The following is a 12,886-nucleotide window of genomic DNA, read 5'->3' as shown; positions in this document are numbered from 1 at the left end:
CAAAGAAAGAGCCATATCTCAGACTGGTCAATAAAAATAAAAGATTAAGATGGACAAAAGAACACAGACACTGGACAGAGGAAGTCTGCCTAGAAGGCCAGCATCCCGGAGTCGCCTCTTCACTGTTGACGTTGAGACTGGTGTTTTGCGGGTACTATTTAATGAAGCTGCCAGTTGAGGACTTGTGAGGCGTCTGTTTCTCAAACTAGGCACTAATGTACTTGTCCTCTTGCTCAGTTGTGCAGTGGGGCCTTCCACTCCTCTTTCTATTCTGGTTAGAGCCAGTTTACGTTGTTCTGTGAAGGGAGTTCAGTTTGAAGATCTTCAGTTTCTTGGCAATTTCTCGCATGGAATGGCCTTCATTTCTCAGAACAAGAGTAGACTGACCAGTTTTTCAGATTAAAGTCTTTGTTTCTGGCCATTTTGAGCCTGTAATCAAACCCACAAATGATGATGCTCCAGATGCTCAGCTAATCTAAAGAATGCCAGTTTTATTGCTTCTTTAATCAGCATTAATCAACAGTTTTCAGCTGTGCTAACATTATTTCAAAAGGGTTTTCTAATGATCAATTATCCTTTTAAAATGATAAACTTGGATTAGCTAACACAACGTGCCATTGGAACACAGGAGTGATGGTTCCTTATAATGGGCCTCTGTACACCTATGTAGATATTCAATAAAAAATCTGCTGTTTCCAGCTACAATAGTCATTTACAACATGTACAATGTCTGCACTATTTCTGATCAATTTGATGTCATTTTAATGGACAAAGTGACCCCAAACTTTTAAACAGTTACGTATTTTTTTAGTGATCATTTTGTATTGCTGTGCTGGTCTCAATGGGTTTCCCCTGACTAAAAAGTAGAATAAATGTGTTTTTTTTAAAGTTAGAAGTATGTACGTTAATAAATCCCTGCAAACTCCAACTACCGAACATAGATTTTTCTAGGAAGTTCTGGCTTGCAATGCGGCTTTGTTAACATCGGTACCATGGATTACATTCATTCTTGTGGACAATGCAAATCATGCTTACTCCTGGTTGTGCCAAAGTAATTTATTGTGCATGCTGTCACTATTTGGACCTTCTCAAATAGTGTTTTGGTACCATTGCTCTACAGTATATACAGCAGTTCTAGCTCAAACTAATGTGGCCCTACATGTTGTGTTGCAGGGGTCCAGGGGATTGTGGAGGCCTACCGCATGGCCCTACCTCAGGTGAAGCTCTACGGTCCCACCAACTTCTCCCCCATCATCAACCACGTGGCAGGCATCGCGTCAGGGGCGGCACAGCAGAACAACGCATCGGTGAGTCTAGACCACTTTAGAATCCTGCATCGGGTTTCGACCCACAGAAAATGACAACGTTGGCTCGCGGTTAAGAACAATTTTTGCACGTCGGAAACGTTTTAAATAAAGGTTTTAAAAAAATAACACAGGAGCTTGTTGCATTTTGTTGAGAATTCCATCCTGTGAGAGGTGTGGCAGACATATATGCTACCAGCCATGAAACTTATGTTTCACCCCCCCCCCCCCCCCCCCCCCCACGTGAGAATACGTTGCCAAGTTTATTTTCCCTGGCTAGCCTAACATCTCACACAAATGGCTAACGTCAACGCAGAAATAAAAAAGGTGATGATAGGGAAATAGCCTACACCCCTCAAGCTCAACTCCAGACTTCGAAGACAATTACACTGCATTTTGTAATTGTTTCCTTCTAATGAGAGATAGATTTAGACCTGGGACACCAGGTGGGTGCAATTATTTATCAGGGGGGGGGGGGGGGGGGGGGGGGGTTTATTTACACAACATGCCTACCACTTTGAAGATGCAAAATATTTTTTAGTGTGAAACAAACAAGAAATAAGGCAACCTGAGTGTGCATAACTATTCCACCCCCCCAAAGGTAATACTTTGTAGAGCCACCTTTTGCAGCCATTACAGCTGCAAGTCTCTTTGGGTATGTCTCTATAAGCTAGGCACATCTAGCCACTGGGATTTTTGCCCATTCTTCAAGGCAAAACTGCTCCAGCTCCTTCAAGTTGGATGGGTTCCGCTGGTGTATAGCAATCTTTAAATCATACCACAGATTCTCAATTGGATTGCGGTCTGGGCTTTGACTAGGCCATTCCAAGACATTTTAATATTTCCCCTTAAACCACCCAAGTGTTGCTTTAGCAGTATGCTTAGGATCATTGTTCTGCTGGAAGGTGAACCTCCATCCCAGTCTCAAATCTCTGGAAGACTGAAACAGGTTTCCCTCAAGAATTTCCCTGTATTTGGCGCCATCCATCATTCCTTCAATTCTTACCAGTTTCCCAGTCCCTGCCAAAGAAAGTATCCAAACAGCATGATGCTGCCACCACCATGCTTCACTGTGAGGATGATGTTCTCGGGGTGATAAGAGGTGTTGGGTTTGCACCTTACATAGCGTTTTCCTTGATGGCCAAAAAGCTAAATTTTAGTCTCATCTGACCAGAGTACCTTCTTCCATATGTTTGGGGGAGTCTCCCACATGCCTTTTGGCAAACACCAAATGTGTTTGCTGATTTTTTTCTTTAAGCAATGGCTTTTTCAGGCCACTCTTCTGTAAAGTCCAGCTCTGTGGTGAGTATGGCTTAAGGTGGTCCTATGGACAGATACTCCAATCTCCGCTGTGGAGCTTTGCAGGTCCTTCAGGGTTATCTTTGGTCTCTTTGTTGCCTCTCTGATTAATGCCCTCCTTGCCTTGTTTTGGTGGGTGGCCCTATCTTGGCAGGTTTGTTGTGGTGCCATATTCTTTCACTTTTTTTATAATGGATTTAATGATGCTCTGTGGGATGTTCAAAGTTTTGGATATTTTTTTATACCCAAACCCTGATCCCTTGCTTAGAGGTGTTGCAGACTCTGGGGCTTTTCAGACTTAGATTGCACACAGGTGGACTTTATTTAACTAATTATGTGACTTCTTCTGAAGGTAATTGGTTGCACCAGATCTGATGGAGGGGCTTCATTGCAAAGGGTGTGAATACATATGCACTCACCACTTTTCCGCTTTTTGGGGAATTTTTTAAATACAAGTTATTCTTTCCATTTCACTCCATCAGTTTGGACTACTGTGTATGGCCATTACATGAAATCCAAATAAAATTAAATCTAAATGACAGGTTGTAATGCAACAGAATAGGAAAAACACAAAGGGGGATGAATACTTTTGCAAGGAATTGTTTTATGTTAATTCCGGCATTTGTTCATTTAGACCAGGGATGGGCAACTTTGTAGGGGGTGGGGGCCACAAAAAAAAGAATCGGGGCTGCAGTGGCTCGTGGGTCTTCCTACATTTATACCCACTCATGCAGTCAGAGCCGACCGTAGCCTTTTGGAGACCCTAAGTGAAATTTAGTTGCGAGCAAAACATTTTTAGAGTTAATTTCCTGCAATTCCACACATTTTGTCGTAGACGTAGAGAGGATTTAGCCTTTTTTTTATTTATTTTTTATTTATTTTTTTAACCGCTGCGGCCCCTGCCATTTCTATTTAATTTCATGCAATTCTACAAATTTTGCCATGGATCTGAGAGAGAAAATTTGCAGCACATTCGCTGCAATTCTATACATCTAAAAATGTTTTGCTAATTGAGTGACTGTCAGTGGTTGACACACAACAACAGAAACTGCTGATGCACAACCACATTTCGAAATTGCACCTTGTGTATTCTAACTCTCAACATTAAGTTGAGAACCACAACTGAGTTCCAAATAAATAATTCATAGAACGCCATTTGCCCATCCCTGATTTAGACCATATCAATTTGAAACCGGTGTGCGGCTGGTAACGGTGTGAGTAGGCAATAGCCTTCAAAATACATATTTTTGATTATCTAAACAAAATGGTGGTGTTTTATGACGGCTATAGGCTTTCTGTGAGAATGATGACGCGTCCTCACTAAAATACGGAACATTCCACATTTTGTGTGTGAATTTTTTATTGTTAAAGGGCCCTGTTTTCAGTCATTTTTCATATCCTGCCATAAACACGTTAACCACTACAAGAACGGTGGGTCCCCCGCAGGACGGTTGAGCTAACGTAGGCTAATGTGATTAGCATGAGGTTGTAAGTAACAATAAAATTTCCCAGGACACAGACATCTGATATTGGCAGAAAGCTTGAATACTTGTTTATCTAACTGCACTGTCCAATGTACAGTAACTATTACAGTGAAAAAATACCATGCTATTGTTTGAGGAGAGTGCGCAGTTATGAACTTAAATGTATTTATAAACCTATTAGGCACATTTGGGCAGTCTTGATTAAAAAATTTGAACAGAAATGCAATGGTTCATTGAATCAGTCTGAAACTTTGCACATACACTGCTGCCATTTAGTGGCCAAAATCTCAATTGCGCCTTGGCTGGAATAATATATTTAGGCTTTTCTCTTGCATTTCAAAGATGACGGTACAGAAAAAATACCCCAAAAACAATTTTCTTTGTATTATCTTTTACCAGATCTAATGTGTTCTATTCTCCTACATTAATTTAACATTTCCACTAACTTCAGTGTTTCAAATGGTATCAAGAATATGCATATCCTTACTTCAGGTCCTGAGTTACAGGCAGTTAGATTTGGGTATGTCATTTTAGGCAAAAATTGTAGGAACAAAAAGGGGCGGATCCTTATTAACCAGAACTGGTCCTGGACCAAAAAATTGCTGCCCCTACAAGAATAGTCCCAGTAAGAAGAATTACGTATTTTCCCAGATGTTAAAGTTAGGTTCTGAATGAAAGGTGAAAATACTTATTTTCCGGATTTTGAAATCTGGTTCATTTTCGATTCTGAATGAAAGTTGAAAATATGTCATTTGTGACCCGATTCATGAAACTAGGCGTATGTTGCAAGTCACTACATCACAGGAGAGCTGTTTGAACAAAACATTTTTTTTGTTTTTACGTCAAAATGCGTTTTTGGCAGAAATGTCTTCTCGAACATGTGAACTTTCATGTGCCTTAATATCAAACTTGTATGTCATCTGTAAATACGAATACAATTGTTAAATTACGAGCCTAGTTTGTTTAGCCACAGAAAAAGAGCGGAACCTTCCCACGAGCCAGGGTTGGCTGAGATAATGAGTGGGCTGGACATTACGAGAGATGAGTTTGTATTGGTCTGCCATATAGCACATGTCTGTCTATTGGAGCTGGTCAGTATGTATAGGTAATCGTGTCAAACACAGCCTTTTTTCAATTGTATCGCGTAGTAAAACTGCATAAACCTAATGTCAAGTTAAAGTGTAATGTTAGCTAGTTAACGTTAGCTGGCTGGCTCGTTGGCTAACGTTATGTGTATGCTCTCCACTTTCTGGAAGACCGAGTTTTGAAATCAGTGGAATTTGAGTATGATAGCTAAGGAGATGGAGAGAACACCAGTCTGGATTACATCGTCAAACTAGTAAGGGCAACCATGAATGGCATCAGACAGGAGACGCGTCCAACCATGATGTATACTGGTAAGATAGGCTAGCTAGCTACATTTTCAGATATTACACGTTTCTAATTTTGACAGTGGTTTCATTTCAAGTGTACTGTTAGATAGCTAATGTTAGCTGATGGGGTTGCTAGCTAACGTTATGCGTATGATCTTATTCTTCGTATCTCAGACACATTTGCTTGATTAGTTATAGCCATATAACCTGGTTGGTTGGTTAGAATAACTGATTAATTTTTGAACGCTCAACACCGGTTGAATATGTCCTGTGTCAGTAAACGTTGGCAACAAAGCGTAATTAAATTGTAGCCAGCAGCACTGTTAGTCACCAACACTCTGGGTAACATGAAAACTGCCTAACCAGCTCTGCTAGGGTGAGTAAAATGGTCAGAGTGGGGTGTTCTCTCATTATGTGTATGGAAGTAGCTAGCCAATGTTAGCCAGTTAGCTTGGGTGCTTGACTGTAGTTGTGAGGTCAGAGCTTTTGGAACAACCCTACTTATTGGCCAGAGCGTCCAGTGTGAGCTTTCAACGCGAAGCGCTCTGAATTTACGAATGGACAATCTGACAGCACAGTTGCAGTCACCAACGCTCTGGATAACAAAGCAGCCTAACCAGCTCTTCTAGGGCGTGTAATGTTCAGTGAGCTGTTCACTCACTCACTCATATATTTATATATAGTAGCTGGCAAGTTAGTACAGAACGCTCGGATCAACCCTTAAAGAGATTGGTGAGGCTAAGGCTTAAGAGGGTGTGAACAATGCTGAATGGGTGTAGACAAAGAAGGGCTCTCCAATAGTAGTACTAAAACATTGAAAGACTTTTCTCAAAAGTGCGTTTACAAGTTGATCAACTTTTAAAGCATAATTACGTTCCCATTGTTTCCTCAAATGCAGTGTATGATATACCATTTTGTAGCTCTGCGTCTATTTTTATCCAATGTAAAAAAACAGATTCATATGTTGCTACATAAGACCGAATCCAGGCGGTGAGTCATATTTTTTTAGGAATGCCCATCTCTGTGGTAGGCCTACCTTTTGTAAAAAAAAAAACAAAAGACGTCCAGACAGTACCAAAAAAAGACGTCTGTCTATGCTTCCTGGGGTCTAGCCTACCATGTCGGTCCGCAGTTACATTTTATGAATGCCCATCCATATGGTAAGCCCACCGTTTGTAAAACAGGCCATTGCATTGGCTTTATTAGTCCTGATTCCTGTGACTAATCAATTTGGCTATTTAAGCTCTGAATATCAGCAACCCAACTTTATCAGAAGGAGTTATCTTGAGCAATATGTTTACACGTGGGAAATGCAGACTTTAAAAAAATATTTTTCTCTATGATCAGCTCGTAAAATATTTATGGATACAAACTTGAAACCACTGATCATGACAAAGTAGCCCACTAGATGAAACCCACTAGATGAGTAGCCTGATTGTTCATTCCATATTGTAAATTTTTACTTTGTCCTGTTTTTAGGATATGTTAGTTAACATGTCAGCTCGTGTTATATTTCATTGGGCACCATTTCAGGTTAGGCTATTTGATCGTAGAAACCTGCATGATGCAAAAAGTTTCCGTCTCATTACATTGACATACATTTTATCTCCAGCGTGTAGGCTACAGAAAAGGCCACATTCTTTCTACCATATGCTATACGATTTATGGTCATTTCTTTGACGGAATGTTGGTCTCCAACAGCACCCTGGAGAGGCGCGCTGGGAATGGACAAGATAAATCATTTGCATCCCTGCCTTTGACAAAGTGGGCAATGCTTATCATAGAACATCAACACTCACCTAAAAAGCCCATATGCCACTGGTTGAGAGAAATGAAAAGTTGTTGTTGGAGGTGCGTCTTGGTCAGTTTAACCCTGTTTAACATGTTTAACATGTTTTTTCACCATTTCACCTGCAGCAGTTAAATGGGTCAATTGAATGTGTGTGTAAAATCAGGATTGGCTGATTGTAACTGTGTGCCCCTCCCACCAATTTGAGTTGATGAAATACAGGTCTATATGTCTTTGGAAGGAGAGAGGTAGTTGGAAGCAAGGATAGAGGAGAGCGGTAGTTGGAAGCAAGGATTGAGGAGAGTATGTTTGCTAGATTGAGCTTTTTGATCTTCTAATCCTTGTTTTAGCTCTTAGCCTAATTTTTTACCTGTTGTATTGATCTAATTAATGACAATATATTAGATGTTTTTGGAGTAAAACTGTTCCTGACTTCAAGGAAACTTTTTTATGTGTACAAGGTATCCGCCAACTTTGTCACACTTTCTTTAGTCAAGAAGGCTAATTTAAAAAGCAATTTTTTTCCTAAGCGTTTTGAGTTGTCAATGTGGCGTATCTCATTGTGATATATATATATATATATATATATATATATATATATATATATATATATATATATATATATATATATATATATATATATATATACCAAATGTTGAATAGACATGCAGGGAAGAGGATTAATAGCCAACTAAATAATACATTTAAGGGTTCACGGATCGGCTCTCGGGAAACAATTCTATGTGAATGGGTCGGGTTATGGAGAAAAATCTGTCCTGATGTCGGGTTTTGGGTGGTGCTTGAAATGTGGGTGCGGTTTAAAACAAAACGGACCCATGCAGGACTCTAGACCACATGCAACACCTCTCTTCCCCCCTCCTTCCTCTCATGAAAGAAAATAGACTGGAGACCAGGAGAAACCGTCATCCATGGTTCCGGTTTTCGTAAACTGAGACTCTGGCATATGATGTTGCCACGAGCAGCATGATACTGTACATGAGTGTGATGTAAAACGTTGCAATATCAAAATACGTGCGCGTCATGCTTTTTGAAAAGTGATGGCCGCAAGGCCAAAACAGTTGACGTTTAGCCCCGCGCTTCAACACTCTTAGTCGTTTTGGAAATCGACCCAATGTTGCGGTTTACTTTGCATTGCTGGCTCTACCTTTTAAATGGCTACTGCTAAGTTGAATAAACTTTAGCCACTGCTAATCAAAAAATAATGGGTGTGCGAAGAGCAGAGGCAGAAGGACAGTGGCAAAAAATAAGTAAAGGAACCTAGGAGGAAAACCTAGAGGAGAGAAAGGGAGCTTGATCAGCACGGGTCCGGGATATGGTAGCACGTACTCCGAAGTCAGGCCATGGTTTCGAAGCTGCAGTTGGAACAGCAGCACGGGATCAGCAGCACGACAAGGTGGATTGGGGACGGGAACAACCAGGAATCATTGTGCCAGATTGTCCTTAGGCACGGTCCTAGGTGCTCAGCCTCCTGGAGGGGAGACTGGGAGAGAGCAAAATAGAGTGGATTGATTTATAGTTACTGTTTTGGCCACACAGTTGGAACATAATGACTTCCAATCAATCCTATTGTTTTTGTGCAGTGTTGGATAAAGTTGACTCAAGTTAGCGGTGACTATTTCAAATAATCCAAACCATGAATGAAAGTTTATCGTAGCGCTATAGACCCTCCCTTCAAAAAATAAAATATGTTCTTTAGCTATCTAATAAACTGATCATGGCTGGGGTCATATTTTTCCATTTAGAAAGAGGATGCCCAATGCAGATGACCCTCTTAGTGCCTTTATGGTAGTCAAACAATAGATAGATTTTGATATATAGTGCCTTCATAAAATATTCACACCCCTTGACTTTTTCCACATTTTGTGTTAGAGACTGAATTTAAAATGGATTAAATGTTGTCACTGGCCGACACACAATACCCCACAATGACAGAGGAATCATGTTTTGTTGAATTTTTACAAATGAATAAACCATTTAAAGCTGACTCAATAAACCCCTTTATGGCAAACCTAAAAATGTGCTTTAATCAGTTGCAATAATAGTATATCTTTTTTTTAACATACTTTTACCCCTTTTTCTTCCCAATTTCGTGATATCCAATTGGTATTTAGTCTTGTTCCATCGCTCCAACTCCCGTACAACTTCAGGAGAGGCGAAGGTCGAGAACCAATGCGTCCCCCGAAACATGACCTTGCCAAGCCGCACTGCTTATTGACACACTGCTCGCTTTACCCGGAAGCCAGCCGCACCAATGTGTCGGAGAAAACACTGTACAACTGGTGACCGAAGTCCACTTTCAGGCGTCCTGCCCGCCACTAGGAGTCGCTAGAGCGTGATGGGAGAAGGACATCCTGGCCGGCCAAACCTTCCCCTAACCCGGATGACGCTGGACCAATTGTTCGCCGCCTCATGGGTCTCCCGGTCACGGCCGATCGAACCCGGGGCTGTAGTGACACCTCATGCACTGCGATGCAGTGCCTTAGACTGCTGTGCCACTCGTGAGGCCCCAATAATAGTGTTTAACATGATTTTTAATGACTACCTCATCTCTGTACCCCACACAATTATCTGTAAGGTCCCTCAGTTGGGCAGTGAATTTCAAACCGATTAAACCACGAAGACCAGGGAGGTTTTTTTAATTTTTAAAGTAGACATTTGAGCATGGTGAAGTTATTTATTACACTTTGGACTGTGTATCAATACACCCAGTCACTACAAAGATACAGGCGTCCTTCCTAACTCGGTTGCCGGAGAGGAAGGAAACAGCTCAGGGATTTTACCACAAGGCCAATAGCAACTTTAAAACAGTTAGAGTTTAATGGCTGTGATAGGAGAACTGAGGATGGATCAACAACATTGTAGTTACTCCACAATACTAACCTAATTGACAGAGTGAAAAGGAAGTCTGTACAGAATAAAAATATTCCAAAACATGCATCCTGTTTGCAAAGAAGGTACTAAAGTAAAACTGCAAAAATGTGCCAAAGCAATTCACTTTTTGTTGTGAATCGAAACTATTATGTTTGGGGAAAATCCAAGACATTACTGAGGAACACTCCATATTTCCAAGTGTAGTCATGGCAGCATCATGTTATGTGTTTGCTTGTAATCTTTAAGGACTGTGGTGTTTTTCAGGATAAAACTGAATGGAACAAAGCACAGGCAAAATCCTAGAGGAAAGCCTGGTTGTCTGCTTTCCAACAGACACTGGGAGATGAATTCATCTTTCATCATGACAATAACCTGAAACATAAGGCCAAATCTACGCTGGAGTTACTTATCAAGACACTGAATGTAGGGCTGGGCGATATATCGAATTAGAGTGTATATTTTTGCACGATATTCCAAATGCCTCTATTGCAGAATACATTTTTCGTTTTTATGAGCGTTTATTATATGTCCGCTTGTTCTCATGTCTTTTTGGTCTCGTTCGCTCCTTCTGTGCTGGGCACCCTCCCATTTACACCAGAGATATGTATATAATGACAAGAAGCCCATGTCTCCGCCCTAACAATGGGAGTCGTTGTCCGAAAGGCAAGAAAGCAGGTGACCAGCTTAGTTTCAAAATAAGCGCATATAAATAGATTGGGCTTATTTTGAACAGATTTTGGTGAGAGTGAAACCTCTGGCTCCTCCTCCCAAGCTCTCCCCCTACCACTCACAAATCAAATCAAATCAAGTGTATTTTATATAGCCCTTCGTACATCAGCTAATATCTCGAAGTGCTGTACAAAAACCCAGCCTAAAACCCCAAACAGCAAGCAATGCAGATGTAGAAGCACGGTGGCTAGGAAAAACTCCCTAGAAAGGCCAAAACCTAGGAAGAAACCTAGAGAGGAACCAGGCTATGAGGGGTGGCCAGTCCTCTTCTGGCTGTGCCGGGTGGAGATTATAACAGAACATGGCCAAGATGTTCAAAATGTTCATAAATGACCAGCATGGTCAAATAATAATCAGGAATAAATGTCAGTTGGCTTTTCATAGCCGATCATTAAGAGTTGAAAACAGCAGGTCTGGGACAGGTAGGGGTTCCATAACCGCAGACAGAACAGTTGAAACTGGAACAGCAGCAAGGCCAGGTGGACTGGGGACAGGACTGGGGACAGCAAGGAGTCATCATGCCCGGTAGTCCTGACGTATGGTCCTAGGGCTCAGGTCCTCCGAGAGAGAGAAAGAAGGAGAGAATTAGAGAGAGCATACTTAAATTCACACAGGACACTGGATAAGACAGGAGAAGTACTCCAGATATAACCAACTGACCCTAGCCTCCCGACACATAAACTACTGCAGCATAAATACTGGAGGCTGAGACAGGAGGGGTCAGGAGACACTGTGGCCCCATCCGATGATACCCCCGGACAGGGCCTAACAGGAAGGATATAACCCCACCCACTTTGCCAAAGCACAGCCCCCGCACCACTAGAGGGATATCTTCAACCACCAACTTACAATCCTGAGACAAGGCCGATTATAGCCCACAAAGATCTCCACCACAGCACAAACCAACAACAAAGATGAGCGATCACGGGGAGGCGCTAGTGCGCACCACATGGAGTAGACGCTTCTCCAACTAACTCCTCTTCACCCTTGCTTAAATTTGATTTAAATTCTATTTTTACACGAGGGGCCAAGGGGAAACTAATTCATCCAAAAACAACCGGAAAGAAACACGGCAAGTCTCCACCACAGCACGAGGAGGCTTGCGTTAGCCTGGCCGTAATGGCTAGCATGGCTAACCCTGACTCGGAGCCCTCACCGACTATTATACACTGCTCAAAAAAATAAAGGGAACACTTAAACAACACAATGTAACTCTAAGTCAATCACACTTCTGTGAAATCAAACTGTCCACTTAGGAAGAAACACTGATTGACAATAAATTTCACATGCTGTTGTGCAAATGGAATAGACAACAGGTTGAAATTATAGGGAATTAGCAAGACACCCCCAATTAAGGAGTGGTTCTGCAGGTGGTGACCACACACCACTTCTCAGTTCCTATGCTTCCTGGCTGATGTTTTGGTCACTTTTGAATGCTGGCGGTGCTTTCACTCTAGCGGTAGCATGAGACGGAGTCTACAACCCACACAAGTGGTTCAGGTAGTGCAGCTCATCCAGGATGGCACATCAATGCGAGCTATGGCAAGAAGGTTTGCTGTGTCTGTCAGCGTAGTGTCCAGAGCATGGAGGCGCTACCAGGAGACAGGCCAGTACATCAGGAGACGTGGAGGAGGCCGTAGGAGGGCAACATCCCAGCAGCAGGACCGCTACCTCCGCCTTTGTGCAAGGAGGAGCACTGCCAGAGCCCTGCAAAATGACCTCCAGTAGACCACATGTGCATGTGTCTGCTCAAACGGTCAGAAACAGACTCCATGAGGGTGGTATGAGGGCCCGACGTCCACAGGTGGGGGTTGTGCTTACAGCCCAACACCGTGCAGGACGTTTGGCATTTGCCAGAGAACACCAAGATTGGCAAATTCGCCACTGGCGCCCTGTGCTCTTCACAGATGAAAGCAGGTTCACACTGAGCACATGTGACAGAGTCTGGAGACGCCGTGAAGAACGTTCTGCTGCCTGCAACATCCTCCAGCATGACCGGTGGGGGGTGGCATTTCT

The 12,886-nt window shown here is 42.2% G+C and overlaps 1 protein-coding gene across 4 annotated transcripts in view; it reads left to right on the top strand.

Annotated features, from left to right (window-relative positions):
• Positions 1-12,886, top strand: part of LOC129814803 (copine-3-like) — a 60,660-nt gene that overhangs the window by 40,483 nt on the left and 7,291 nt on the right. For all 4 annotated transcript variants that reach the window (XM_055867838.1, XM_055867840.1, XM_055867837.1 and 1 more), the window contains exon 14: positions 1,174-1,307. In XM_055867838.1, the coding sequence (XP_055723813.1) occupies positions 1,174-1,307 (134 nt within the window). The remainder of the gene's footprint in view (positions 1-1,173; positions 1,308-12,886) is intronic.

The sequence above is a fragment of the Salvelinus fontinalis genome, chromosome 18 (assembly GCF_029448725.1).
Source record: "Salvelinus fontinalis isolate EN_2023a chromosome 18, ASM2944872v1, whole genome shotgun sequence".
Lineage (NCBI taxonomy): Eukaryota > Metazoa > Chordata > Actinopteri > Salmoniformes > Salmonidae > Salvelinus > Salvelinus fontinalis.
Note: the sequence above shows the minus strand (reverse complement) of the source record. Positions and strands in the feature narration are given on the sequence as shown.